The sequence below is a fragment of the Gorilla gorilla genome, chromosome 17, assembly GCF_029281585.2.
Source record: "Gorilla gorilla gorilla isolate KB3781 chromosome 17, NHGRI_mGorGor1-v2.1_pri, whole genome shotgun sequence".
Taxonomy (NCBI): Eukaryota; Metazoa; Chordata; class Mammalia; order Primates; family Hominidae; genus Gorilla; species Gorilla gorilla.
In genome coordinates, this window is record NC_073241.2 from 91,367,086 (window position 1) to 91,392,604 (window position 25,519).

The window sequence follows — 25,519 nt, forward strand, 5'->3', positions numbered from 1 at the left end:
TCATGTTTAGGGCCCATCCAGGGTGCCGCACCCCATGCAGTGGTCATGTCTCTACAGGCTTCTCCTGGCTTTGACAGTTTCTCAGCCTTTTCTTGTTTTTGATGACCTTGGTAGTTTTTGATGACCTTGGTAGTTTTGAAAAGTACTCACTGGGTACTTTGCCAAATGTTCCTATATTGAGATTTGTCTGTTTTTCTCACGATTAGACTGGGTTTATGAGCACTGGGGAGGAAGTCCGTGTAGCTAAAGTGCCATTCTCATCATGTGTCCAGGGTACATACTGTCAGCTTATCACTGTTGATATTCACATAGATCACCTGGCTATGCTATGAGCAGTTTTTAATAAAATAAAACCAATCACAATAACATGAAAGATAGGACATGACAGGCAAACATGTATCAGGCAAATCAGGATTTAACTGTATGGTTTCTAACTTTAAGAATATTACTTCTCATCAGCAAGGAGAGGAGCTTTTAAAATGTTGACAGACAATTTCTAGAAGTTCAAGTAATACAGGGATATTGGAGGTAAAAGTTTATGTCTGTAAGATTGACAATTACCTGTGTTGGTCCCTTCGTTAATCACATTAGTCAAATTCACTGAACATTATCTGCTTAAAGTAAAAACAACTTTAAAAAATTCATGGAATCACTGATGTTTGATGCAATTGGTATTTGATACCAGTCAAGCTAATTAAATTCTTCTGTAAAAAGAATTTATCTTTTCATGAGTTTACCCAAGAGTAATAATAATTTTAGATTTTAGCCCTTTGAGGCCAATTAAAGGAAATTTTGATAACTGATGTTTTCTTTTCATAGTTTTTTAAAATAACAAAGCATTATAAAAATTTAACTACTAATCACCTTCTACACTGTCAAATCATAAGAAAACAAGTTGAAATTTGGTGCAAATTTATTTTTCAGGTAAAAGATATAAAACATAAGGTATGAAGGCTTAGTCTAAACTCCAACAGGGCTAGACAATGAGCCGTGATGAACCGAATGCAATCTGGTACCACTGGCCTTTCCCACATGAAAGACTAAATGATGACAGATGTAATATATACAGAGGCAGGAAAAATTGCAGGAAATTGTAAAGTTTTCCCACATTAAGGGTTAAAGTAAAAATGGCATTCCAGTTCTCAGGGAAAAAAATTCAATCAACATACAACACCCTATTTTCAAAACTATGACAAATTAAGGTTTTAGTGCAAAATTATATGGAGACATTTCTTTTTGAGGCAGAGTCTCACTTTGTCGCCCAGGCAGTGGCACGATCTCGGCTCATTGCAAATTCCACCTCCCAGGTTCAAGCAATTCTCATGCCTCAGGCTCCTGAGTAGCAAGGATTACAGGAGCCTGCCACCCCGCCGGGGTGTGTGTGTGTGTGTGTGTGTGTGTGTGTGTGTGTGTGTGTGTGTGTGTGTATGTGTGTGTGTGTGTGTGTGTGTGTGTGTGTGTGTGTGTGTGTGTGTGTGTTTAGTAGAGATGGGGTTTTGCCATCTTGGCCAGACTGGTCTCGAACTCCTGACCTCAAGTGATCCACCCACCTCGGCCTCCCAAAGTGCTGGAATTACAGGGGTGAGCCACCAAGCCCAGCTTTGGAAACATTTCTTATGTTTACCAATCAGGAAGAAAACTCTAAGATAGGGTCTGCTGTCAAGCAAGTGGAAACTTTTGGCATAATGCTATCTTCCTCCCTTCACAACGTACATCACAAGTTAAATTCCCTTAGAACTAATGTAAATATACCTATTTAAGGTGGTTTGACTAGATGTTTCTCAAATATATTTAATTAAGAAACTCTTTTCAGCTGGGTGAGGTGGCTCACGCCTGTAATCCCAGCACTTTGGGAGGCCGAGGCGGGTGAACTGCTTGAGGTCAGGAGTTCAAGATGAGCCTGACAAACATGGTGAAACCTTGTCAGTACTAAAAATATGAAAATTAGCCAGACGTGGTGGTGGGCACCTGTAATCCCAGCTACTCAGGAGGCTGAGGCAGAAGAATCGCTTGAACCAGGGAGGCGGAGCTTACAGTGAGCTGACATTGCGCCATTGCGTTCCAGCCTTGGCGACAGAGCCAGAGTCTGTCTCGAAAAGAAAAAAAGAAAGAAAAAAGAAACTTTTTATTATGACATTTATTTGTATTACAAGGAACCAATGTTCTAAGGGACAATCTCTGATAAATGCTGCTGTGTGGCAAATAAATGCTGCAATTCTGAAGGTAGAAAGTTGAGCAGTAACTGTAACCCATTTTAAGTGTACCCAAGGAAATGAATAAGAGACACATCTCAAAGGTTCTTTTTGTTTCTTTATAGAATGAATATTAAGTACTTTTCATGAGTTTACCCAAGAGTAATAATAATTCTAGATTTTAACCCTGTGAGGCCAATTAAAGGTAATTTTGATTATTAATGTTTCCTTCTCATTTTTTTTTAAATAACAAAGCATCATAAAGAAATCCCAGTCAAAAAAAAAATGCTGCTGCCTGGAAAACATAGTGAAACCCTGTCTCCATCAAAAAATATTTTAAAATTAGCTAGGTGTGGGGGCATGTGCCTGTAGTCTCAGCTACTCAGGAGGCTGAGGTGGGAGGATCACTTGAGCCCAGGAGGCAGAGGTTGCAGTGAGCTGAGATGGTGCCACCGCATTCTAGCCTGAGCAAGAGTGAGACCCTGTCTCAAAACAAAAACGAAAAAACAAAACAAAAAACCATGCTGATACAGAAATGGGAAAATGCTACAAAGATATTGCCATAGTACTGAAAGCACACAGCATAACAATCATTAATGCTTTGAAGCATTTTAAAAACAGTAAGGGGAGTAGCTGCACCACTAGAAAGATGGCGGAGCAAGAGCAAAGAAAAATCCCTTTGGTTCCAGAAAATCTCCTGAAAAAGAGGAAGGCTTATCAAGCCCTCAAAGCCACCCAGGCAAAGCAGGCACTTTTGGCAAAGAAGGAGCAGAAGAAAGGAAAAGGGCTCAGGTTTAAGCGGCTGGAATCATTCCTACATGATTCCTGGCGGCAGAAACGTGACAAGGTGCGTCTCAGACGACTAGAAGTGAAACCTCATGCCTTGGAATTGCCAGATAAACATTCCTTGGCCTTTGTTGTACGCATCGAAAGGATTGATGGCGTGAGCTTACTGGTGCAGAGAACCATTGCAAGACTTCGCCTAAAGAAAATTTTTAGTGGTGTCTTTGTAAAAGTCACCCCCCAGAATCTAAAAATGCTGCGTATAGTGGAACCTTATGTGACCTGGGGATTTCCAAATCTGAAGTCTGTCCGAGAACTCATTTTGAAACGTGGACAAGCCAAGGTCAAGAATAAGACCATTCCTCTGACAGACAACACAGTGATTGAGGAGCACCTGGGGAAGTTTGGCGTCATTTGCTTGGAAGACCTCATTCATGAAATTGCCTTCCCAGGGAAGCATTTCCAGGAGATCTCATGGTTCTTGCGCCCTTTCCACCTCTCAGTGGCCCATCATGCTACCAAAAATAGAGTGGGCTTCCTCAAGGAGATGGGCACACCTGGCTATCGGGGTGAACGCATCAATCAGCTCATCCGTCAGCTGAACTAGACCCAGGTGAGGCAGGGCTGAAAACTGCCCTTGGGTTGACTTTTGATAGGCCATGCCTTGCCACTTTACAAGTTCTTTTTGCATTTACTAGTATTTAAGAGTAACCTTGAGATTGGGAGGAAAGAGGAGGCTGGTACAAATAGATGGAGACCTGCTGGGATCAGTGAATGCCTGATTAGGACATGGGGCTATGCATAGCCTAAGAGTTATAGGCTTAAAGATGTCGAGTAACTAAAAACTGTATTGCTGGCCGGGCGTGGTGGCTCACGCCTGTAATCCGAGCACTTTGGGAGGCCAAGGCGGGCAGACCATGAGATCAGGAGATTGAGACCATCCTGGCCAACATGGTGAAACCCTGTCTCTACTAAAAATACAAAAATGAGCTGGGTGTGGTGGCGCGTGCCTGTAGTCCCAGCTACTCGAGAGGCTAAGGCAGGAAAATCGCTTGAACCCCGGAGGCAGAGATTGCAGTGAGCCAAGATTGCGCCAGTGCACTCCAGCTGGGCGACAGAGCGAGACTCCATCTCGAAAAAAAAAAAAAAAAAACTATTGCTGCAGTCATTCAGATGGAAATGGGGAAAGAATAATATTAATAACTGATTTCAAAAAGGACTTGAAGATGTGAATCATCTATTTTGCTGAAGAAATCTTAACTCTTTGAAATTACTTTTTATTGCTGTTGTCATACTCTTAGGTGCCAAACTGCGGCAAATTTTTTATCAGTGAAGTGGAAGCATGTGTTTTGTTGTTTTGGGAATTTTTATCAAGTATCTTCAGAGAAGATTATTTCCTGCTTTATCTTCAAAAACTGGAAAGGAAGGGTCAAAGAAAAGACAGTAGCTGGTCGGTCGTGGTGGCTCATGCCTGTAATCCCAACACTTTGGGAGGCTGAGGCGGGCAGATCACCTGAGGTTGGGAGTTCGAGACCAGCCTGACCAACATGGAGAAATGCCGTCTCTTCTAAAAATACAAAAATTAGCCGGGCATGGTGGCACGTGCCTGTAATCCCAGCTACTCAGGAGGCTGAGGCAGGAGAATCGCTTGAACCTGGGAGGTGGAAGTTGCAGTGAGCTGAGATCACGCCATTGCACTCCAGCCTGGGCAACAAGCGAAACTCTGTGTCAAAAAAAAGAAAAGACAGTAGCTTATGTTCATGTCAAGCACCTCTCATCACAGTCTAGTTCCAAGGAAAAATTCCAGCGTTTTCTACATTGGGTGCTGCGTCATCTGAAATCGGCACATTCCATGGAGGAAGGAGTCCTGCTTTGTTGAATGTATCCTAGGGTTTAATGTTGGTAAATGAGTCACTCTAGCATTTGTAGAAGGCTCCCTGAGACTCCTGCAGCAGTCAACCAAGCCCAAGGACATAATTGAATCTGGAGAGTCCTGGGGCCTTGTTTTGAAAAAGACTTGAAATACACATAGGAAGAAAGGCATAAAAATAAATGTTCACTTGTCTCTGCTGTGAAAAAAATAAAAAATAAAAAATAAAAACAGTAAGGGGAATGTCAACATAAAAAAGAACAACTACGAAAAGGTGAGAAACGATCAAGTTATCTCTGGTCTCTTAAAAGAAGGAGTTCTCAGAACTGGTCTGAAGGGGGTCTTCTCCAAATGACAGAGTTGATTTAGCTCCATTCTCTTCAGCCCCCTGACATGATGGCATCTAGTGTGAATATGGGAGCTCACCAGGTTCTCCCAAGGACAGGGTGGCCCTGCAACAGCTACGCCTGTCCTAGACACCATACCCACGCAATCTCCTTCATTCCCTCTAGGCCAGCTTCATCAGAAATCATGTTTTTAATGGCACAGTTATATGTCAAAAAGGAGGAGAAAAGGAGCCCCTAGTCCACCAAAACAAGTGTAAAAAGGTCGCAGGAGGGGAGGAGGATTGACACTGATGTTCTTAATATCTGAGTTGGCTGAAATTTGTAATAAGTTTTTCATGAGAAACCATATTATAATGGATGAAGAGCTTTTCTAATTCAGCTCTATCATTAATAAATAATTATAAAGACATTACTATGAAAATATACAACCATTTATAACATTATTTTCCTAAAAAATAAAAAAGCATTTTGTATTCTAAATACTGTACACTAAGTATAATAATTAACATATTGGAAAATGACAGACAAGCTGCAGCGGTTTCCTAAAGCCTTAGGATTCCCTCTAAGGTTTATTCATGGGCCCTCTAAGATGATAGCATAGCCTTTTTTTGGTTCAATATTTTCACAACTTGTTCTGCCTATTTTAATTCTTATAACAATTCCTAAACATTGTTAATCAGCAAATGTCCTAAGTCTTGATTCAGAAATCTATGGCATAGGTAGAATGAAAAAATAAATACCTTAAATAGAAATACTTTTTCCCTAACTCTTGTTTCTTTCTTCTGTTCTTCTACATAAAAATATACATTTCAAAACATTTAAAGATATCTGGGAAACTGCAACAGAAAAGGCTTGTTCCCATGTGAGTCTGTAGGGGCCAGTTACGGTGCAGCAAGGTGAGCCTGTGGCTGCAGGCACACAACACAAACTCCACAAACTCTATGATACTGTCAGAAGGAAGTTCAACCTATTCTACAGACTCACACTGACCTGAAAGGACAAAATTAAGAAAAAGATATGCCTCAAAGAGCAAAATAAAGAAAGATAAAAAAACTGAGCACCCTTTACAATGTTGTAATAAAATATTTATTAATTTCTCTTTATAAAAATTTGGGAAAAGATAAAAGGCAAAACTACACATAGAAAGAGGTCAGTGATAAGTGTTTATACAGTCAGTTTTCTCTGATGTGTGAAAAAAAACTGATAAAAAATTCCTTTGAGGTAATATGAAAGTTCATGATTCTCATTCCATCAACATCACTGTTTGCTACCATAGCTTCTTAGTTGTCCAGCTAGATTTTATGCTATGAACTGATGCATGAGATTTCATAAAACATTAATACCTCTTTTTTATACTACAGTTCTTTCACTGGTATACCATAAAGTAGTATTACAAATAAATTATAACTATACTTCATCATAAATAGAAATTAAGAAAGTGCACTTTGCCAAACTGATTTCTGACTCTTTTAAATTGTATTTATTCACTCCCCACCAATTTGAAAAATCTTGTAAATTACAGAGGGTTTCCTAGTCATTAACATGAATTAGTAATGCTATAACTTAATTCAAAAGCAATTACTTCTTAAAAATAGGGCGCATACCAGGAAAGCTTAGCATCAGCCAAAGCTACTAGCACACCACGGGCAAAAGGCCAACTCTGCAGGGATATGTAAAGGTCATTTTATGGACAATCCATATAAAAACTGCTCTCAAGATATTTTGCCCATTAGAATTTGTTTACAAATGGAAATCTAATTTGATGATTTTAGGCCTTTGTGCTAGAATCTCACAACCAGAAAGAATAACACCTTTAATATGAATTCTTATGATATTGTCAGAAAGTTTAACCATTGATTTTTAAACTCCTGTTAAAATAATAGATGACAGTAAAAAGAAATTCAAAGGGAAAGAAACAATATATGAAAAAGCTATGGGGTAACAGATGTTGAGCCTACAATTAAAAACTATTTATTTTAAATGTTTTCCTATATATAAGACAGAAATACCAAGCACTTTCTACTTTTGTATTGTCAGAAATCCCATGAAAATCCAGAAATGAAAAAAAAAAGTGAAGGATAGACATGCATCACATGCATCTAGCTGGTTGACAGAGAAAACCTGAGAAATAGGCACTAAAAAGGATAAGATAGCATTATTGCATACTAAAGAAATATGACAAATACCTGCAAACACTTTTTTTATTGAAGCTTTTGAAATAATACACCCTGACTGTCTAACAAAACCAGTGCTGAAAGCTGATAAATATTGACAGTGGCACCTGGTGATTTCCTTCCAGCTCAGCCACAGCAATGACTCTGGATGCCATCAGCACTGCCCCCACAGACATATGCTCTCCTCTGGGTATGTGGGAAGTTGTGCGATTGGGGACCAGATTGCTGCAGGTGCTCTCAACATCATTGGGAAGAGCTGCCAGCCAAAGGAAAAAAATGAAAAAGGAGAATGCCTTCCTATGCTTTTCCACAGATATAATCACTATTTCATGCCTGCAAAACCTAGAAAAAAAAGAAAAGAAGCTCCTTTGTTCCAGATAACCTATCAATTCGGAATTCCAAATACCATTTTCCTTACAGGAGTAGAATATACTATATATCCATATCCATCTTCTTATTGAATCCTTGATGAGATTTTAGTTTAAAAGGAGAATCAGGATCCAGATGCTGAATGGTGTTTCAGCAACCTCACATGAAGTGACTTTTGGGTTTGCCACATAGTCTGAGTTTCTTCGTTGTGAGCAGCTGGACCAGGCCATTGAGGAACACCAAAAAGATGGTCATGGACATGACAATCACATAGTGGCTGATGCTGCAAAAGGAGAAAAAGATGTTACAGGCAGAGAGAACACAGGTGAGGAAAATCATGAGATTCCTCTGAATGGTTTTAAATGGACAGATGAAAATCTCCACTTTCAGGAGCTGGAGTGGGTGTTCTTTACCCTTCTCCTCCTGATAAGTACAGCTGTCTGTTGGTATCTGGTTCCAGGACCTTCAAATACAGCTGTCCGTGGACTGGTTCCAGGACCTTCCACGAATACCCAAATCTTTGAATGCTCAAGTTCCTGATATAAAATGGTGCTGTATTTGCATATAAGCTATGTATATCCTCCTGTATACTTTAGACCGGGGTCCCCAAACCTCAGGCAGTGGACTGGTACCAGTCTGTGGCCTGTTAGGAACTGGCTGCAAAGCAGGAGGTGAGTGGTGGACCAGTGACCATTACTGCCCGAGCTCCGCCTCCTGTCAGATCAGAGGCGGCATTAGATTCTCAGAGGAGCACGAACCCTGTTGTGAACTGTGCTTGCAAGGGATCTAGGTTGTGCACTTCTTATGAGAATCTAACGAATGCCTGATGATCTGAGGTGGAACAGTTTCATCCCGAAACCATCCCTCACCCCCACATACACAGCGGCGTGCAGAAAAATTGTCTTCCATGAAACTACTCCCTTATGCCAAAAAGGTTGGGGACTGCTTCTTTAGATCATCTCTAGATTACTTACAATACCTAATAAAATGTAAATGCCATGTAAATAATTGTTACACTATATTGTTGAGGGAATAATAGAAAGAATAGAAAGTCTGTACATGTTCAGTACAGATGCAATTAAAAAAATATTTTCAACCTATAGCTGGCTGAATCCATGATGTGGAACCCAAGGATACAGAGGGCTGACTATACAACTAAAAATGTTGGACACTATAAACAAACATAAGATGACTCCAGGTGGTGGAAAGAGGGCAAACTGGTCAGTGATCTTGGGACCCAAAGAATTTCCTGAATTTTCTTTTGCAGGAAGCCAGCAGCAACCTGGAAATGCCACTGGGCACAGACCAAAAAGAAATCCCCAAAAAACAATAATACCACCACCACAAGAGCCTATGCTCACAGCTAAGGGACAGACAAGGAAAGGGGCAGCCAGAAAGACAGAAAATGTTTAGATATTAACTGATCTACTTCAGCCAAACACCACAGAAAAAATGTGGCTCCACCCCTACCTATTCCAGCATAGGCTGAGTGCGGAGCCCAGACTTCCATCCTCACCAGGCTATAATGGGACACTCTAACTCCCTGCCTATGCCCTCCCCTCCACTGTCATGGTGTCAGGGAAGGCTGAGGAGGGAAGCTGGTACTTCTGTCCATACCTGGAGGATGTCAGTGGACATCACGTGGGGAACCTAGACTTCCACCTCCGTGAAGCAGTAATGAGGTCCCTCCCCCTCTTCAATGGGGTCATGTCAGAGGAGGCCTAGTGGAGAGCCAGGAATTCCACCTCCACTCACAGGTAGAAAGGCCATTCCTTTCCTGACCATGTTATTAGTGGAGGTTGCATGGGAGGCAAAGAGGACCTCTATCTTTCCCAGTCATGAAGGCAGTAGTGGAGGCCTCACAGGGTGCCGTAACGCTGGTCCCTGGCAGGCAGCAGTAAGGAGCTCCCTCTCGGGTGCCAATGGAGGCTGCAAGGGGAACCTGGATTTCTAACCTCATCAGGCAGAAATGAGGTAGTGTCCCCTCTTCCCCTGCCATAGGAATGTCAGAAGCCAGTTAAAACAGGTTTAAATAAGACTGAGAGGCCGGGCGCGGTGGCTCACGCCTGTAATCCCAGCACTTTGGGAGGCCGAGGCGGGTGGATCACAAGGTCAGGAGATCGAGACCATCCTGGCTAACACGGTGAAACCCCGTCTCTACTAAAAATACTAAAAATTAGCCGGGCGTGGTGGCGGGCGCCTGTAGTCCCAGCTACTCGGGAGGCTGAGGCAGGAGAATGGCGTGAACCCAGGAGGTGGAGCTTGCAGTGAGCCGAGATCGCGCCACTGCACTCCAGCCTGGGCGACAGAGCGAGACTCCGCCTCAAAAAAAAAAAAAAAAAAAAGACTGAGAATCTCATAACTGAATACCCAAAATGTCTAGGCTTCAACAGAAAATCACTCACCACATCAAGAACCAGGAAGATCTCAAGCAGAATGAAAAAAGACAATTAACTGATATCAAAACCTAAATAACAGAGCTGTTAGAATTATCTGGCAAAAATTTTAAAGTGGTCATTATAAAAATACTTTAATGAGCAATTATGTACATACTAGAAACACACACACAAAAAAACAGGAAATCTGGGCTAAGAAATAGGAATTCTCAGCAAAGAAGATGTAAATAAGAAGCAAATAAAAAAGTCTAGAACTAAAAAATGCAATAACCAAAATAAAAATTTCCATGGAAGTGCTCAATAGCAGAACTGAGGGGGCACAGGAAAGGATCCGTGAACCTGAGGATAAAACAACAGAATTTACCCAGCCTGAAAAACAAGAATAGACGTTAAAAAAAAATGAACAGTCTCAGGGACCTGTGGACTGTGACAAAAGATCTAACATTTGTGTCACTGGAGTTCTAGATGGAAAAGAAAAAGAGGCTAAAAGAGTACTCACAGGAATAGTGGCTGAAAAGTTTCCAAATTTGGCAAAAGACGTAAATCTTACAGAAGCTAAGCAAACCTCAAATAAGGTAAACCCAAAGCAATCCACACAAAGACACATCAAATTACTAAAAACTAAAAACAAAGAAAAGAATTTGAAAGCAGTGAGAAATGACACCTTACCTATACGGGAAAAACAATTTGAATAATAGCAGATTTCTCATCAGAAAATACGGAAACCAGCAGAAAATGGTGCACCATTTTTCAAGTGTTGAAAGAAAAATAACTGTCAACCCAGAATCCAATAAAAATATCCCACGGAAATAAAGGGGAAATCAGAATTCACAGATGAAAAAAAAAAAACAAATGAATTTATTGCCTGCAGACCTAACCTAAAAGAATGTCTGAAGGAAGTTTTCTTTTCTTTTTTTTTTATTATTATTATACTTTTAAGTTTTAGGGTACATGTGCACAATGTGCAGGTTAGTTACATATGTATACATGTGCCATGCTGGTGTGCTGCACCCATTAACTCGTCATTTAGCATTAGGTATATCTCCTAATGCTATCCCTCCCCCCTCCCCCCACCCCACAACAGTCCCCAGAGTGTGATGTTCCCCTTCCTGTGTCCATGTGTTCTCATTGTTCAATTCCCACCTATGAGTGAGAATATGCGGTGTTTGGTTTTTTGTTCTTGCGATAGTTTACTGAGAATGATGATTTCCAATTTCATCCATGTCCCTACAAAGGACATGAACTCATCCTTTTTATGGCTGCATAGTATTCCATGGTATAAATGTGCCACATTTTCTTAATCCAGTCTATCATTGTTGGACATTTGGGTTGGTTCCAAGTCTTTGCTATTGTGAATAGTGCCGCAATAAACATACGTGTGCATGTGTCTTTATAGCAGCATGATTTATAGTCCCTTGGGTATATACTCAGTAATGGGATGGCTGGGTCAAATGGTATTTCTAGTTCTAGAGCCCTGAGGAATCGCCACACTGACTTCCACAATGGTTGAACTAGTTTACAGTCCCACCAACAGTGTAAAAGTGTTCCTGTTTCTCCACATCCTCTCCAGCACCTGTTGTTTCCTGACTTTTTAATGATCGCCATTCTAACTGGTGTGAGATGGTATCTCATTGTGGTTTTGATTTGCATTTCTCTGATGGCCAGTGATGGTGAGCATTTTTTCATGTGTTTTTTGGCTGCATAAATGTCTTCTTTTGAGAAGTGTCTGTCCACGTCCTTCACCCACTTTTTGATGGGGTTGTTTTTTTCTTGTAAATTTGTTTGAGTTCATTGTAGATTCTGGATATTAGCCCTTTGTCAGATGAGTAGGTTGTGAAAATTTTCTCCCATTTTGTAGGTTGCCTATTCACTCTGATGGTAGTTTCTTTTGCTGTGCAGAAGCTCTTTAGTTTAATTAGATCCCATTTGTCAATTTTGGCTTTTGTTGCCATTGCTTTTGGTGTTTTAGACATGAAGTCCTTCTCCATGCCTATGTCCTGAATGGTAATGCCTAGGTTTTCTTCTAGGGTTTTTATGGTTTTAGGTCTAACATCTAAGTCTTTAATCCATCTTGAATTAATTTTTGTATAAGGTGTAAGGAAGGGATCCAGTTTCAGCTTTCTACATATGGCTAGCCAGTTTTCCCAGCACCATTTATTAAATAGGGAATCCTTTCCCCATTGCTTGTTTTTCTCAGGTTTGTCAAAGATCAGATAGTTGTAGATATGTGGTGTTATTTCTGAGGGCTCTGTTCTGTTCCATTGATCTATATCTCTGTTTTGGTACCAGTACCATGCTGTTTTGGTTACTGTAGCCTTGTAGTATAGTTTGAAGTCAGGTAGCGTGATGCCTCCAGCTTTGTTCTTTTGGCTTTAGGATTGACTTGGTGATGCGGGCTCTTTTTTGGTTCCATATGAACTTTAAAGTAGTTTTTTCCAATTCTGTGAAGAAAGTCATTGGTAGCTTAATGGGGATGGCATCGAATCTATAAATTACCTTGGGCAGTATGGCCATTTTCATGATATTGATTCTTCCTACCCATGAGCATGGAATGTTCTTCCATTTGTTTGTATCCTCTTTTATTTCATTGAGCAGTGGTTTGTAGTTCTCCTTGAAGAGGTCCTTCATGTCCCTTGTAAGTTGGATTCCTAGGTATTTTATTCTCTTTGAAGCAATTGTGAATGGGAGTTCAGTCATGATTTGGCTCTCTGTTTGTCTGTTATTGGCGTATAAGAATGCTTGTGATTTTTGTACATTGATTTTGTATCCTGAGACTTTGCTGAAGTTGCTTATCAGCTTAAGGAGATTTTGGGCTGAGACAATGGGGTTTTCTAGATATACAATCATGTCATCTGCAAACAGGGACAATTTGACTTCCTCTTTTCCTAATTGAATACCCTTTATTTCCTTCTCCTGCCTAATTGCCCTGGCCAGAACTTCCAACACTATGTTGAATAGGAGTGGTGAGAGAGGGCATCCCTGTCTTGTGCCAGTTTTCAAAGGGAATGCTTCCAGTTTTTGCCCATTCAGTATGATATTGGCTGTGGGTTTTCATAGATAGCTCTTGTTATTTTGAGATATGTCCCATCAATACCTAATTTATTGACAGTTTTTAGCATGAACGGTTGTTGAATTTTGTCAAAGGCCTTTTCTGCATCTATTGAGATAATCATGTGGCTTTTGTCTTTGGTTATGTTTATATGCTGGATTACATTTATTGATTTGCATATATTGAACCACCCTTGCATCCCAGGGATGAAGCCCACTTGATCATGGTGGATAAGCTTTTTGATGTGCTGCTGGATTCGGTTTTCCAGTATTTTTTTGAGGATTTTTGCATCAATGTTCATCAAGGGTATTGGTCTAAAATTCTCTTTTTTGGTTGTGTCTCTGCCAGGCTTTGGTATCAGGATGATGCTGGCCTCATAAAATGAGTTAGGGAGGATTCCCTCTTTTTCTATTGATTGGAATAGTTTCAGAAGGAATGGTACCAGTTCTTCCTTAAACCTCTGGTAGAATTCGGCTGTGAATCCATCTGGTCCTGGACTCTTTTTGGTTGGTAAGCTATTGATTATTGCCACAATTTCAGAGCCTGTTATTGGACTATTCAGAGATTCAACTTCTTCCTGGTTTAGTCTTGGGAGGGTGTATGTGTCGAGGAATTTATCCATTTCTTCTAGATTTTCTAGTTTATTTGCATAGAGGTGTTTGTAGTATTCTCTGATGGTAGTTTGTATTTCTGTGGGATCAGTGGTGATATCCCCTTTATCATTTTTTATTGCGTCTATTTGATTCTTCTCTCTTTTCTTCTTTATTAGTCTTGCTAGCGGTCTATCAATTTTGTTGATCCTTTCAAAAAACCAGCTCCTGGATTAATTTTTTGAAGGGTTTTTGTGTCTCTATTTCCTTCAGTTCTGCTCTGATTTTAGTTATTTCTTGCCTTCTGCTAGCTTTTGAATATGTTTGCTCTTTCTTTTCTAGTTCTTTCAATTGTGATGTTAGGGTGTCAATTCTGGATCTTTCCTGCTTTCTCTTGTGGGCATTTAGTGCTATAAATTTCCCTCTACACACTGCTTTGAATGTGTCCCAGAGATTCTGGTATGTTGTGTCTTTGTTCTCGTTGGTTTCAAAGAACATCTTTATTTCTGCCTTCCTTTTGTTATGTACCCAGTAGTCATTCAGGAGCAGGTTGTTCAGTTTCCATGTAGTTGAGTGGTTTTGAGTGAGTTTCTTAATCCTGAGTTCTCGTTTGATTGCACTATGGTCTGAGAGACTGTTTGTTATAATTTCTGTTCTTTTACATTTGTTGAGGAGAGCTTTAATTCCAACTATGTGGTCAGTTTTGGAATAGGTGTGGTGTGGTGCTGAAAAAAATGTATATTCTGTTGATTTGAGGTGGAGAGTTCTGTAGATGTCTATTAGGTCCGCTTGGTGCAGAGCTGAGTTCAATTCCTGGGTATCCTTGTTAACTTTCTGTCTTGTTGATCTGTCTAATGTTGACAGTGGGGTGTTAAAGTCTCCCATTATTATTGTGTGGGAGTCTAAGTCTCTTTGTAGGTCACTCAGGACTTGCTTTATGAATCTGGGTGCTCCTGTATTGGGTGCATATATATTTAGGATACTTAGCTCTTCTTGTTGAATTCATCCCTTTACCATTATGTAATGGCCTTCTTTGTTTCTTTTGATCTTTGTTGGTTTAAAGTCTGTTTTATCAGAGACTAGGATTGCAACCCCTGCCTTTTTTTGGTTTCCATTTGCTTGGTAGATCTTCCTCCATCCTTTTATTTTGAGCCTATGTGTGTCTCTGCATGTGAGATGGGTTTCCTGAATACAGCACACTGATGGGTCTTGACTCTTTATCCAATTTGCCAGTCTGTGTCTTTTAATTGGAGCATTTAGTCCATTTACCTTTAAAGTTAATATTGTTATGTGTGAATTTGATCCTGTCATTATGATGTTAGCTGGTTATTTTGCTCATTAGTTGATGCAGTTTCTTCCTAGCCTTGATGGTCTTTACAATTTGGCATGATTTTGCAGTGGCTGGTACCGGTTGTTCCTTTCCACATTTAGTGCTTCCTTCAGGAGCTCTTTTAGGGCAGGCCTGGTGGTGACAAAATCTCTCAGCATTTGCTTGTCTGTATTTTATTTCTCTGAAGGAAGTTTTCTAAACAGAAATAAAACAATAAAGAAGGAATCTGCTAAAATCATGAAGGAAAAAGAACTCAGTAAGTAAAAATCTGGGTAAAGACAATAAGTTTTCCTTGTCCTCTTAAGTTTTCTAAATTATATTTGCTAGCTGATGTAAAAATTCTAATACTGTATGACATGGTTTCAAATGTGTGTAGAGGAAATATTTAAGACAATTTTATTGTAAGCAGGGGAAGGCAATGGGATGTAGAAGGAGGTAATGTTTCTATATATTACTTAAACTGGTAAAATGACATCACCAGTAGACTGGGATTAGCTACGTATATATAATACCTACAGCAACCATTTAAAAAGCCATACAAAGAGATACATTAATAACACCACAGAAAAGTAAAAAAATAATTCTATAAAATGTTCAAGTAATACACTGGATGTCAGGAAACACAAAACACTGAGAACAAACAGAAAACAAAAAAATAAAATGGCAGACTTAAGCCCTAACATATCAATAACTACATTAAATGTGAATAGTCTAAATACACCAACTGAAAAACAGAGATTGGTAGAAGAGAATAAAAAACATGACCATGACCAAACCACATGCTGTCTAAAAGATACTCACTTCAATTATGGAGGAAACATCATGCAAACATTTATTTTAAAAAAGCAGGAGTGGCTATATCAATATCAGATAAAATAGACTTCAGAGCAAACAGACTTCAGAGCAAAGATACCCTTTTCTCAAAAATTGATAGAACAACAACACTGAATATCAGCAAGGATACAGAACTCAACACTATCAAACAACAGGATTTAATTCGCAATGATAAAACACTCTACCCAACGACAGCAGAATACATGCTCTTTTCAAGTGCCCATACATACCAAGATAGATCATATTCTGGGCCATAAAACAAACCTCAGCAAGTTTAAAAGAACTGAAATCACACAGAGTGCCTTCTCTGACCACAGTGGAATCCAACTAGAAATCAACAGTGGATAACAGATACATTACCAAACACTTGGAAACTAAACAACACAACTGTAAATAATCCATGGGTCAAAGATGAAGTTTCAAGAGAAATAAAAAAACAGCTTGAATGTAATGAAAATAAAAAACCAACACATCACAGTTTATGGGACACAGCTAAAGCAAGTGCAGACAGGGAAGCAGACCCATGCAAATCTGCACCCCATCCCCCTGAAAGAGTGTAAACCACATACCTGATATCACCACACCCTATCAGTGTGAGTCTCACACTATATACAAAAATTAACTAAAATGGATCATGGACTTAAAAGTAAAATGTAAAAATATAAACATTTTAGAAAAAAAAATCTTTGGGATCTGGAGCTAGCCAAAGAGTTCTTAGTCTTAATACAAAAAGCACAATCTAAAAAAGTAAATCTGATAAATTGGGCTTAAAAAAAATACAAAAAACTTTTGCTCTGTGAAGGGCCCTGTTAAGAGGGTAAAAAGACAAGCTACAGACTGGGATAAAATACTTGCAAGCCACACATTCAACAAAATACTTTTTTTTTCCCCCTTTTTTTTTTTTTTTTTAGGCAGGGTCTTGCTCTGTCACCCAGGCTGGAGTGCAGTGGTATGATCACAGCTCACTGCAGCTTTGACCTCCCTGGGCTCAGGTGATCCTCCGCCTCAGCCTCCTGAGAAGCTGAGACCCCAGGCATGCACCACCACAGCCAGCTAATTTTTGTATTTTCCGTAGAGATGGGGTCTTGCCATGTTACCCAGGCTGGTCTTGAACTCTTGGGCTTAAGCAATCTGCCCACTTTGGCCCTCCCACAGTGTTAGGATTACAGGCATGAGCCACTGCACTCAGCTACAAAGGACTATTTCCTAGAATAAAATATAGAATAAATTCTCAAAACTCAACAGTGAAAAAAGCTCCACAAACAATTCAATTAGAAAATGATCAAAAGACATGAACAGACGTTTCATCAAAAAGGATATAAAGTCAGTAAATAAACAGATGAAAAAATGTTCAACATCATTAACTATTATGCAAGTTGAAGCCAAAATGAGATATCACTACACACCCACTTGAATAGCTAAAATAAAAAATATTGACAGCACCAAATGCTGGCAAGGATGCAGAGAAACTGGATTGACAGTCTCTGGTACAACCACTCTGGTGGCAGTTTCTTTTAAAACTCAGCATGCAAATAATATAAGACTCAGCAAATATGATTCTAAGCATGCATGCCAGAGGGAAAAAACTGTTCACAAGAATGTTTATAGGATCTTTATTCATAATAGCCAAAACCTTGAAATAACCTTGATGTCTTTCAACAGGTGAATGATTAAACAAACTGTGGCACATCCATACCATGGATTTACTCAGCAATAAGAAGTAACGAACTACTGAAATATGCAACGGTGAATCACCAGAGAATTACTCTGGTGAAAAAAATGCTAACTCCAAAAAGTTACATACTATATGATTTACTTTGTATCATATTTGTGAAGTAACAACTACAGAAATGGAAAACATTAAATGTTGCCAGGGGTTAAGGAGGGTTTCTGGGTGGGAAGGAAGTGCCTGGGCTATAAAGGGCAACATGAAGGATCCTTGTGCTGGTAGAAATGTTCTGTGTTTTGACAGTTTCAATGTCAACATCCTGGTTTTACTATATGTTATACTATAGTTCTGCATAAAGTTACCACTGGGGGGAAATAAGGTAGAGGGTATAGGAGATCTCTCTGTATTATTTCTTACAACCTCATGTGAATCTATAATAATGTTAAAATGAAATGTTTAATTAGAAATTTTTTTTAGTTCACAGGCTGTACAAAATCAAGAGGTGGGCTGCATTTGGCTAAAGGGCATAGGTTGCTGGCCTCTACCCTGCCCTGTGAGCTCTGTGGAAGCAGGGACTATAATTTTTATCTCTTTTGCCATTGCATCTCTAACGTCTCATGCGAGGTCTTATAGGCACTTAATCAATATTTGTTAAATGAATTATTAAAGATAATTTATAATTAGAAGAAATGATAAAATCTTCTTTTGTTTTATGTTACCCCGGCAAATTTAATCTGAACTTATTTAAGTTGGTGCAAAAGTAATTGTGTTTTTTGCCACTAAAAAAAAAGGCAAAAACCGCAATTACTTTTGCACCAACCTAATAAGATCAGACTCTCCCTAAATAGAATAAGCATAATCAATACCGAAAGCTAAAAAGCAAAACCAAAATGCCAAAGGAAACGAAAAGTTTCTACAAAACTAAAGTAAAACTCGCCCTACAAAATATTAAAATATAAAGTTAAATGTAATACGGGCATTAGAATCAACAGGACGACGGAAGAGAACAGACCGTCCTGTCACCCAAGATCAAGGAATCATCATCAGTAACTCACAGCTGTTCTGGCTGGACTCACTTTAAACTTATAAGCACAAATGAGATTTGGTTCTCATCAGTGTCTCAATCCTGATTGCACACTTGTGAGTTATTCGTCTCTGAGTCAAACCAATTTGTGTCCTTTCTCCTCTCCTCAAAGTCCTGTCACCTTCCTCCCATCTCAGCAGATGACTCTGCTTTTTTTTAAACCGAGAAAATACTGATAAAGTGATCGCAAGAGAAGTGCCTCTTCTCACCCCAAACTTTCTAACCCACTCATATCTGTGCCCACACCGCCTCAGGTACCTTTCTTGTCTGAAACAAACCCCTCCACTTCTAGTTTGGATCTCATCCCAACTCTCCCATTAAAGCTGGGGTCTCCAACCCTCAAGCCTTGGACCGGTACCAGTTCATGGCCTGTTAGGAACTGGGCCACACAGCAGGAGGTGAGCGGCGGGGAAGTAAGCGAAGCTTCACCTGTATTTGCAGCTGCTCTGCATCGCTGGCATTACTGCCTGAGCTCCACCTCCTGTTAAATGAGTGGTGGCATTAGATTCTCACAGGAGCACGAACTCTATTGTGAACTGCGCATGCAAGGGATCTAGGTTGTGCGCCCATTATGAAAACATAACGAATGCCTGATGATCTGAGGTAGAATGGTTTCATCCTGAAACCATCCCCTGCTGGCCCCTGCACCCTTCGCCCCATCCGTGGAAAAACTGTCTTCCACGAAACTGGTCCCTGGTGCCAAAATGACTGGGGACCACTGTACTAAAGGACTTTATTTTTCCAATTATCCCTTTCCCTCTTAGATATCACCCATTTTTCCTTCTCTAGGTGAGCATATCCTTTACCACACAAATGTGTAATTTGTCTCATTCTAACTCTCCCAAGATCCCATAGCTCCCTCCAGCACCATCCTAATTTAAATTTTATATATGCAAAACCCAGATCTTAATCTCCCACACCTTCCTTCACCAAACTCACTCCTCCTAGAGCTTCCTCCAGATTTCTGCAATGGCTTTCCTACTCAGTTACTCAAGATTAAAAAACAAAACTAGGAATTGCCCTTGATTCTTTTTTTTCTCCCAGTATATTAGTCTATCAACAAATCCTATCAACCTCTCTGAAAATATTTTCTAAGTCCAGCCACTTGTTGCTATTTTGAATTGCTACCCTAGCCTAAACTGCCATCATCTCTAGCTTACGATACCACGAAAGCCTCTTCCTCAATCTTCCTGCTCCATCTCTCAATCCCTCCAATAGGTTCTTTACATTGTGGCCAGTGTTATATCAAAAATGTGAAGCAAATAAAATAACTTCCTGCTCAACAAACTAATGCTTCAACTTACACTTGGAATAAACTCCCAATTCTTTACAATGACTTTCAAAGGCCATAAGTGATAGCAAATATCTACTCTATGAATTGTCTCCTGACCATGTTTTCCCTCATACCATTCTAGCTACACTAACTGTACAGAGCACCCTTGACACAAGTAACTCCATCTCAGAAAAAGACTCCATCTTACATTTCATAGGACACTTTGCCAACAGGGAAAAGATGCTTTGCTTAATAAATTAATAAATAAAGACTGCATCCAACCAGATAAGGACATAAACAGGCACACTCTTCCACTATCAGTCCTCACTGGAGGACTCTGCAGCCATAAAAAGAGCAGGACTTCACAGCTCAAAATGGCTGTCTTAACTGACACTGTCTTGCTATCACTCCTGATAAGCACCCAGCACCTGCCACTGAAGGTGGGTGACCTTCAAAGACTCTTTCTTGTAAAGACTCTTTCTTGTAAAACAGATGGGCCCTGGCCCAGACCAGGAGGTTCTTTCTGTCTTCCTCACTCTCCCTGGACTATTTCCTTAACCCTTTTTCCTATCTCTCTTCTCTTGATGTTAAATGTTACTTTGTTTGTTGTGGAATGTTTAATCTGTAACATTTATATATTAATTAGGTATAATATTACATACAGTTGACAATATTGACTGACTTGTGGAGTGGCTTGTGGCCGTGCAGCTGTGACTACCAAGTGACCGGGAAGTTCTAAGGAGGACTGCCTCCTAGAAAACTCCATGCAGTTCATGGCCTTTTGCTATTGAAATAGCATCAACAGAAGTCTGACACTGTGGAAAGACGCAAACGTGAATGAATCTGGTTATCTCTGACCTTGTACTGCTCATGAGACTAACTTTCATATTTTCAAAAGTATTTACTCACATGGGGAAATGGTTATTATAGAAAACCATCTTTTAAAGAAAGTGTATATGTCTGCACATAAATTAAAGCTAAAAGGACATACATCAACATGTTGAATAGTGGTTCTCCCTGAATACTGCAAACTGAGACACTGAATTATGAATGACTTATCTTTTCTTAATGCTTTCAGTATTTTCTTTAGTATATTTGTAATATATTGCTATTTATGTGATGTTTACAAATTATGCTAGGTTTAGCCACAGAACTCTAAGGCTGACTCATAATTACCACAGAAATCTTCAACTCTATTCTGTTTCTGAGGCCTCAGAGGACACTCCAAAATTGGTACCAGTTCCTGAGATTAAAATCCTCAATCCAGGCCAGGTGTAGTGGCTCATGCTTCTAACCCCATGACTTTGGGAGGCCAAGGCAGGAGGATCTCTTGAGCTTAGGAATTTGAGACCAGCCTGGGCAGCAGAGTGAGACCCTGTCTCTAAAAAATAAAAATTAAAATAATTACCCGGGTGTCACGGCACACAGCTGTGGTCCTCACTACTCGGGAAACTGAGTTGGGAAGATCACTTCAGCCTACAAGGTGGAAGCTGCAGTGGTGATCACCTCACTGTACTGCAGCCTGGGTGAAAGAGCAAGACCCTGTCTCAAAAAAAAAAAAAACACTTGATATAATCATCCCAACTTCTTCAGGGACCGAAGTTTGTAGTCAGAGATGAGACGAGTGAAGGAGCACAAACTCTTCAGCATAGAGCCTGGAGGTCAAATCCAGAAAAGCTCAATCTGACCTTGGTTCCAGGGGGGAAACCAGGCAAGGAGGTGGGGAGCTAGGTAGATTAAAAGCAACAAGGACCATAAAAGATTAATCTTTTATAAGCATTATAGAAAGGATAAACAGAATGTGGTATATCCAAACAATGGAACATTATTCAGCAATGAATAAAGTACTTTTACATGCTGCAATATAGATGAATGCCAAAAAAAAAGTTACACTAACTGGAAGAAGTTAGATGAAAAAAACTACATATTGTATTTTTCTGTTTATATGAAATGTCCACAATAGGCAAATCTGTAGAGACAGAAAGCAGATTTGTTGTTGCCTGGGCTTGGGATGGTAATGGGAACAGATTGTGAACAGGTAGCGGGTATTTTCTGTGTGATGGAAATGTTCAAAAAATAGATTGTGATGGTTGCACAACTCCATACATTTGCCAAAAATCATCAAAATGACTTAAAACATTTATTAAATCATTAAAAAATGAAAATAGATAAATTTTATGGTATGAATTATACTCAATAAAGCTGTTAAGAATAAAAACAAAGAAAGAAAAGATTACATGCTAGCAGATTTTTCTTGCTGAATTTTGCCATCACTTACAGGTTAAAATATTAAATCTGACTTGATGTCTAAACAAAAACGGTTTGTAAAACCAGTAGGTGACCCATCCTCAAATTTAATCTAAAGTCTGTCTATAAAAGGCATTCCACAGATCACTCATTTCCTTACAGTGGCCTGAAATTACTGACTCTTGGCTCATGTAAGCTAACATAATTGGCAGGAAACAGTTGTGAAGCTCATCATCTTCATGCAATTGAGCCATAAGGCATCCAGCTTGTGATATCTTGCATCAGTCAAGTCTTGGTGTCATCTCGGCATAGCAGAGTTAAAGGAACATCAAATTTCAACTTGAAATGAGTTCAGCTGTTCGCACTCCCCTCCCATGACTATTGTGCCATCATTTAAATCAGCAGTTCTCAAGGTGTGCATGTGTGATGGTCGAGGGGAAGAGCGTATGTGTGGAGGCACATGGAATTGCCAGGCAGGCCTTTTCAACCTGCACAATGGTGACAAAATGTTGATCATATTTCTCCTCTATAAGGGTGATGGGCAATAGAAGCAGGTCATACCTGTTCGATGTACTGGGGCAGAAAAAGTCTGAGAATCATTGGTTGTAATAAAGTTTGGTATTCACTGTAAGAGTATAGATGTTTTATGACCCTTATTAATTACATTTAGGATATACAAACACTATTGAATAGAATCATGAGTTCTCTCTTTTTTTTGAGTTCTCATTATATCAAAAGAGAAATGATAAACACGTTAGTTGTCATTTGTATTTCAATAAGGTATAACAATCGTGCATGTGAGAAACAATTAAAGTCCAAATGAAGACTGCCATCAAATCAAACTCAGCTCAATCAAACTGATGATCCTGACTCTATTCACCTCACTACAAATGCATTGAGGACGCGAATCTGAATATATGTTTTTATAGTTATGAAAATTACCTCAAAGGAATTTTTTTCTCTAGTTTTAAAAATGCACTTTCAGTATGCCGTATAAAAGGCAATACTCTATAAAGTTTATGACCTGCTATAAATGAAGATAAAGTGTAAAGATCAAAAGAAGAAAATACTAAATTAGCTCTGTCAGCTGAACAGTTTTATGGCCTGGGCAGGATATTTTTCACATGGCTGTTAAAAAGCATACCCGATGCCACAGGTTCTCAAGAGAAACACTGAACTCACACCAGTAGTTTCAGCTGAATACACTGACTGCAGTGTATGCTTCCTGAGTCTCAATTTCAGTTTGGTAAAATCTGCTCTGAAGATGCATTTGAAACACAGAGTACTATGCCTATAAACAGATATACTATCTAATGCCCTAATAATACAATCTTTATTATTTAAGAAACTATACTTATTAATCTGCAACTATTAATAATAGGTGACAAATCTCTCAAAAGTGTTCTGAAAACCCACAGCAATCACCACAACACTATAAACATTACAGATACATGCCAGACTACATTCACGGGGCAGTCAGCTCCCACTCCTCTCTCAAATTCTGGGACAGATTCCCACCATTTCAGGAATAAATGCAAAAAAAAAAAGCAATAAAATAGTGAGGACAAAAGGGCAACATTCCATTCCCGTGAATAAAAAGCATGGAATGGCTGAAATCACTAATTATACTATTAACACAAAGGAGTTTAGGAATAAAATTCATCATGAAGGGGAACCAGTGCAGGAGCACAATTCCAGTAACCCCGGCACCTGTGAAGGGAGCTCTGCCGGTCAGTTTATAATATCAGCGACGTGACAAGAAACACCACAGCTTTTCAAATGTACCTTCACATAAGAATAACTGGAAACTCAAAACTTAAATGCAACATTCTCACAAACAGAAAGCAGAAAAAGTACAATAATGAAGTTTTGACATGTGAACCCTATCGTATGGTGCTTTAGTTTTGAATCTTGACATACATTTCCCCCTACTTCCCCACCATTATCCAAGCCTTTTCCTCTCAATAAACTAGATGTTTGTGAAGATGCAGGAACCACTCCTGCCCATCAGACCAGCACCACATGGTTCACAGAGGCACTATATGCCATCACCGCTATACAGGATACAAAGGAAAGACCTTAGAATTCTAACTTAGCAATAAGAAAAACATCACATTGCAGCATCAATCAGGGGCAATTCCATTTAGAAAGCCTAACTTCACCAACTCAGATTTCATTTTTGTCTCTCCATCCTGACCCTGCTCCCCCCACCTGCAATCAACTTCCTCTCTTAAAGTGGGCACCTTTTAGATGACATAATAAGAGACAAGACAGAGCAAGGAGATATTTCATCAGGAATGACTAAGAGAATATGTGGGAAATTTATGTAGATTTGTTCAGTGCCATCAGCCTGATGAAGACAGATCTGAGGTTTCTTATGCCTGCCTTTGAGAAGTTTCTCAGAGCAAGCATCCTGTTTAACCTATGGGGGTTAGATCCCCAATGATGAAATACTGAGAATGAGATAAACTAAGGTTTAACACAACTTATTAACTGGCTATGCCTTTATCTTCTTCTTATCCACTTTGGATTTTTAATGCTGCATAGATGGGGGTGTAATGATTATAGCAGGCCAACAGGCATAAATCAGGAAGTCTCTGGGAAATCAGGGCATAGGATCACTGTATATTCAGGGCAGCTCCCATTATAAAAAATATTATCACGAAATATTCCTATAGCATATTTTACCCTGAATTGCATTAATAATATAATATTTTAATATGTATACATAAATCATTGAAACATAAAATTAACACTCTTTTCTCATGGCTAGTACGGGGTGGTGGTGGTTATAAATGCATTCTCTCCCTATAAGTGCTGATATGTCATTCTGTTTCCCTTGGTTTGAATGATGCTTATTATTTGTTTTATGCTTTTGTATTTTTTTTTTTTTTTTTTTGCTGTTGTTGTTGCTGTTTTGTGCTGTTTATTCCATGATGGCTGTGTAAAGGAATGTTAAGGATAAGGCTGGAGGTACCACACAAATATCAAGAGGAACATCATGATAGACGTTAAATGCAAGCTTGCACTAGCTCTTTTAAAATGTACTGAGCATCAACACTCATGAGAAGAAGGGAAAACAAAAATAACAAAAATGTATCAAGCAAACACAGGTAATAAATGTAAAATAAAATGGACCATATCAAAATAAAAAACTTAAGCCTCCCAAAGGCTATTTTCTAGAAATTTCTTTATCCAAAATCTACGGTTTTACAGATTTTATCCAAAATCTACGGTTTTACAGATTTTATCCAAAATCTACGGTTTTACAGATTTTATCCAAAATCTACGGTTTTACAGATTTTATCCAAA

The 25,519-nt window shown here is 39.3% G+C and overlaps 2 protein-coding genes across 15 annotated transcripts in view; one reads left to right on the forward strand and one right to left on the reverse strand.

Annotated features, from left to right (window-relative positions):
• Nucleotides 1-25,519, reverse strand: part of PIGN (phosphatidylinositol glycan anchor biosynthesis class N) — a 291,867-nt gene that overhangs the window by 143,705 nt on the left and 122,643 nt on the right. For 11 of the 14 annotated variants that reach the window (XM_055368734.2, XM_019014269.4, XM_055368732.2 and 8 more), the window contains one exon: nucleotides 6,256-8,018. The exons of the other annotated variants lie outside the window; for them this stretch is intronic. In XM_055368734.2, coding sequence (XP_055224709.1) covers nucleotides 7,895-8,018 — 124 coding nt within the window. In that variant the 3' untranslated portion in view covers nucleotides 6,256-7,894. Of the gene's footprint in view, nucleotides 1-6,255; nucleotides 8,019-25,519 lie in introns of those variants that run through there. 14 annotated transcript variants of the gene reach the window in all.
• LOC109023937 (ribosomal protein uL30-like) lies at nucleotides 2,824-5,045 on the forward strand. Its single transcript, XM_031003822.3, has 2 exons — nucleotides 2,824-3,588; nucleotides 4,277-5,045. The coding sequence occupies exon 1, from the start codon at nucleotides 2,842-2,844 to the stop codon at nucleotides 3,580-3,582; it is 741 nt and encodes a 246-aa protein (XP_030859682.2). The 5' UTR covers nucleotides 2,824-2,841; the 3' UTR covers nucleotides 3,583-3,588; nucleotides 4,277-5,045.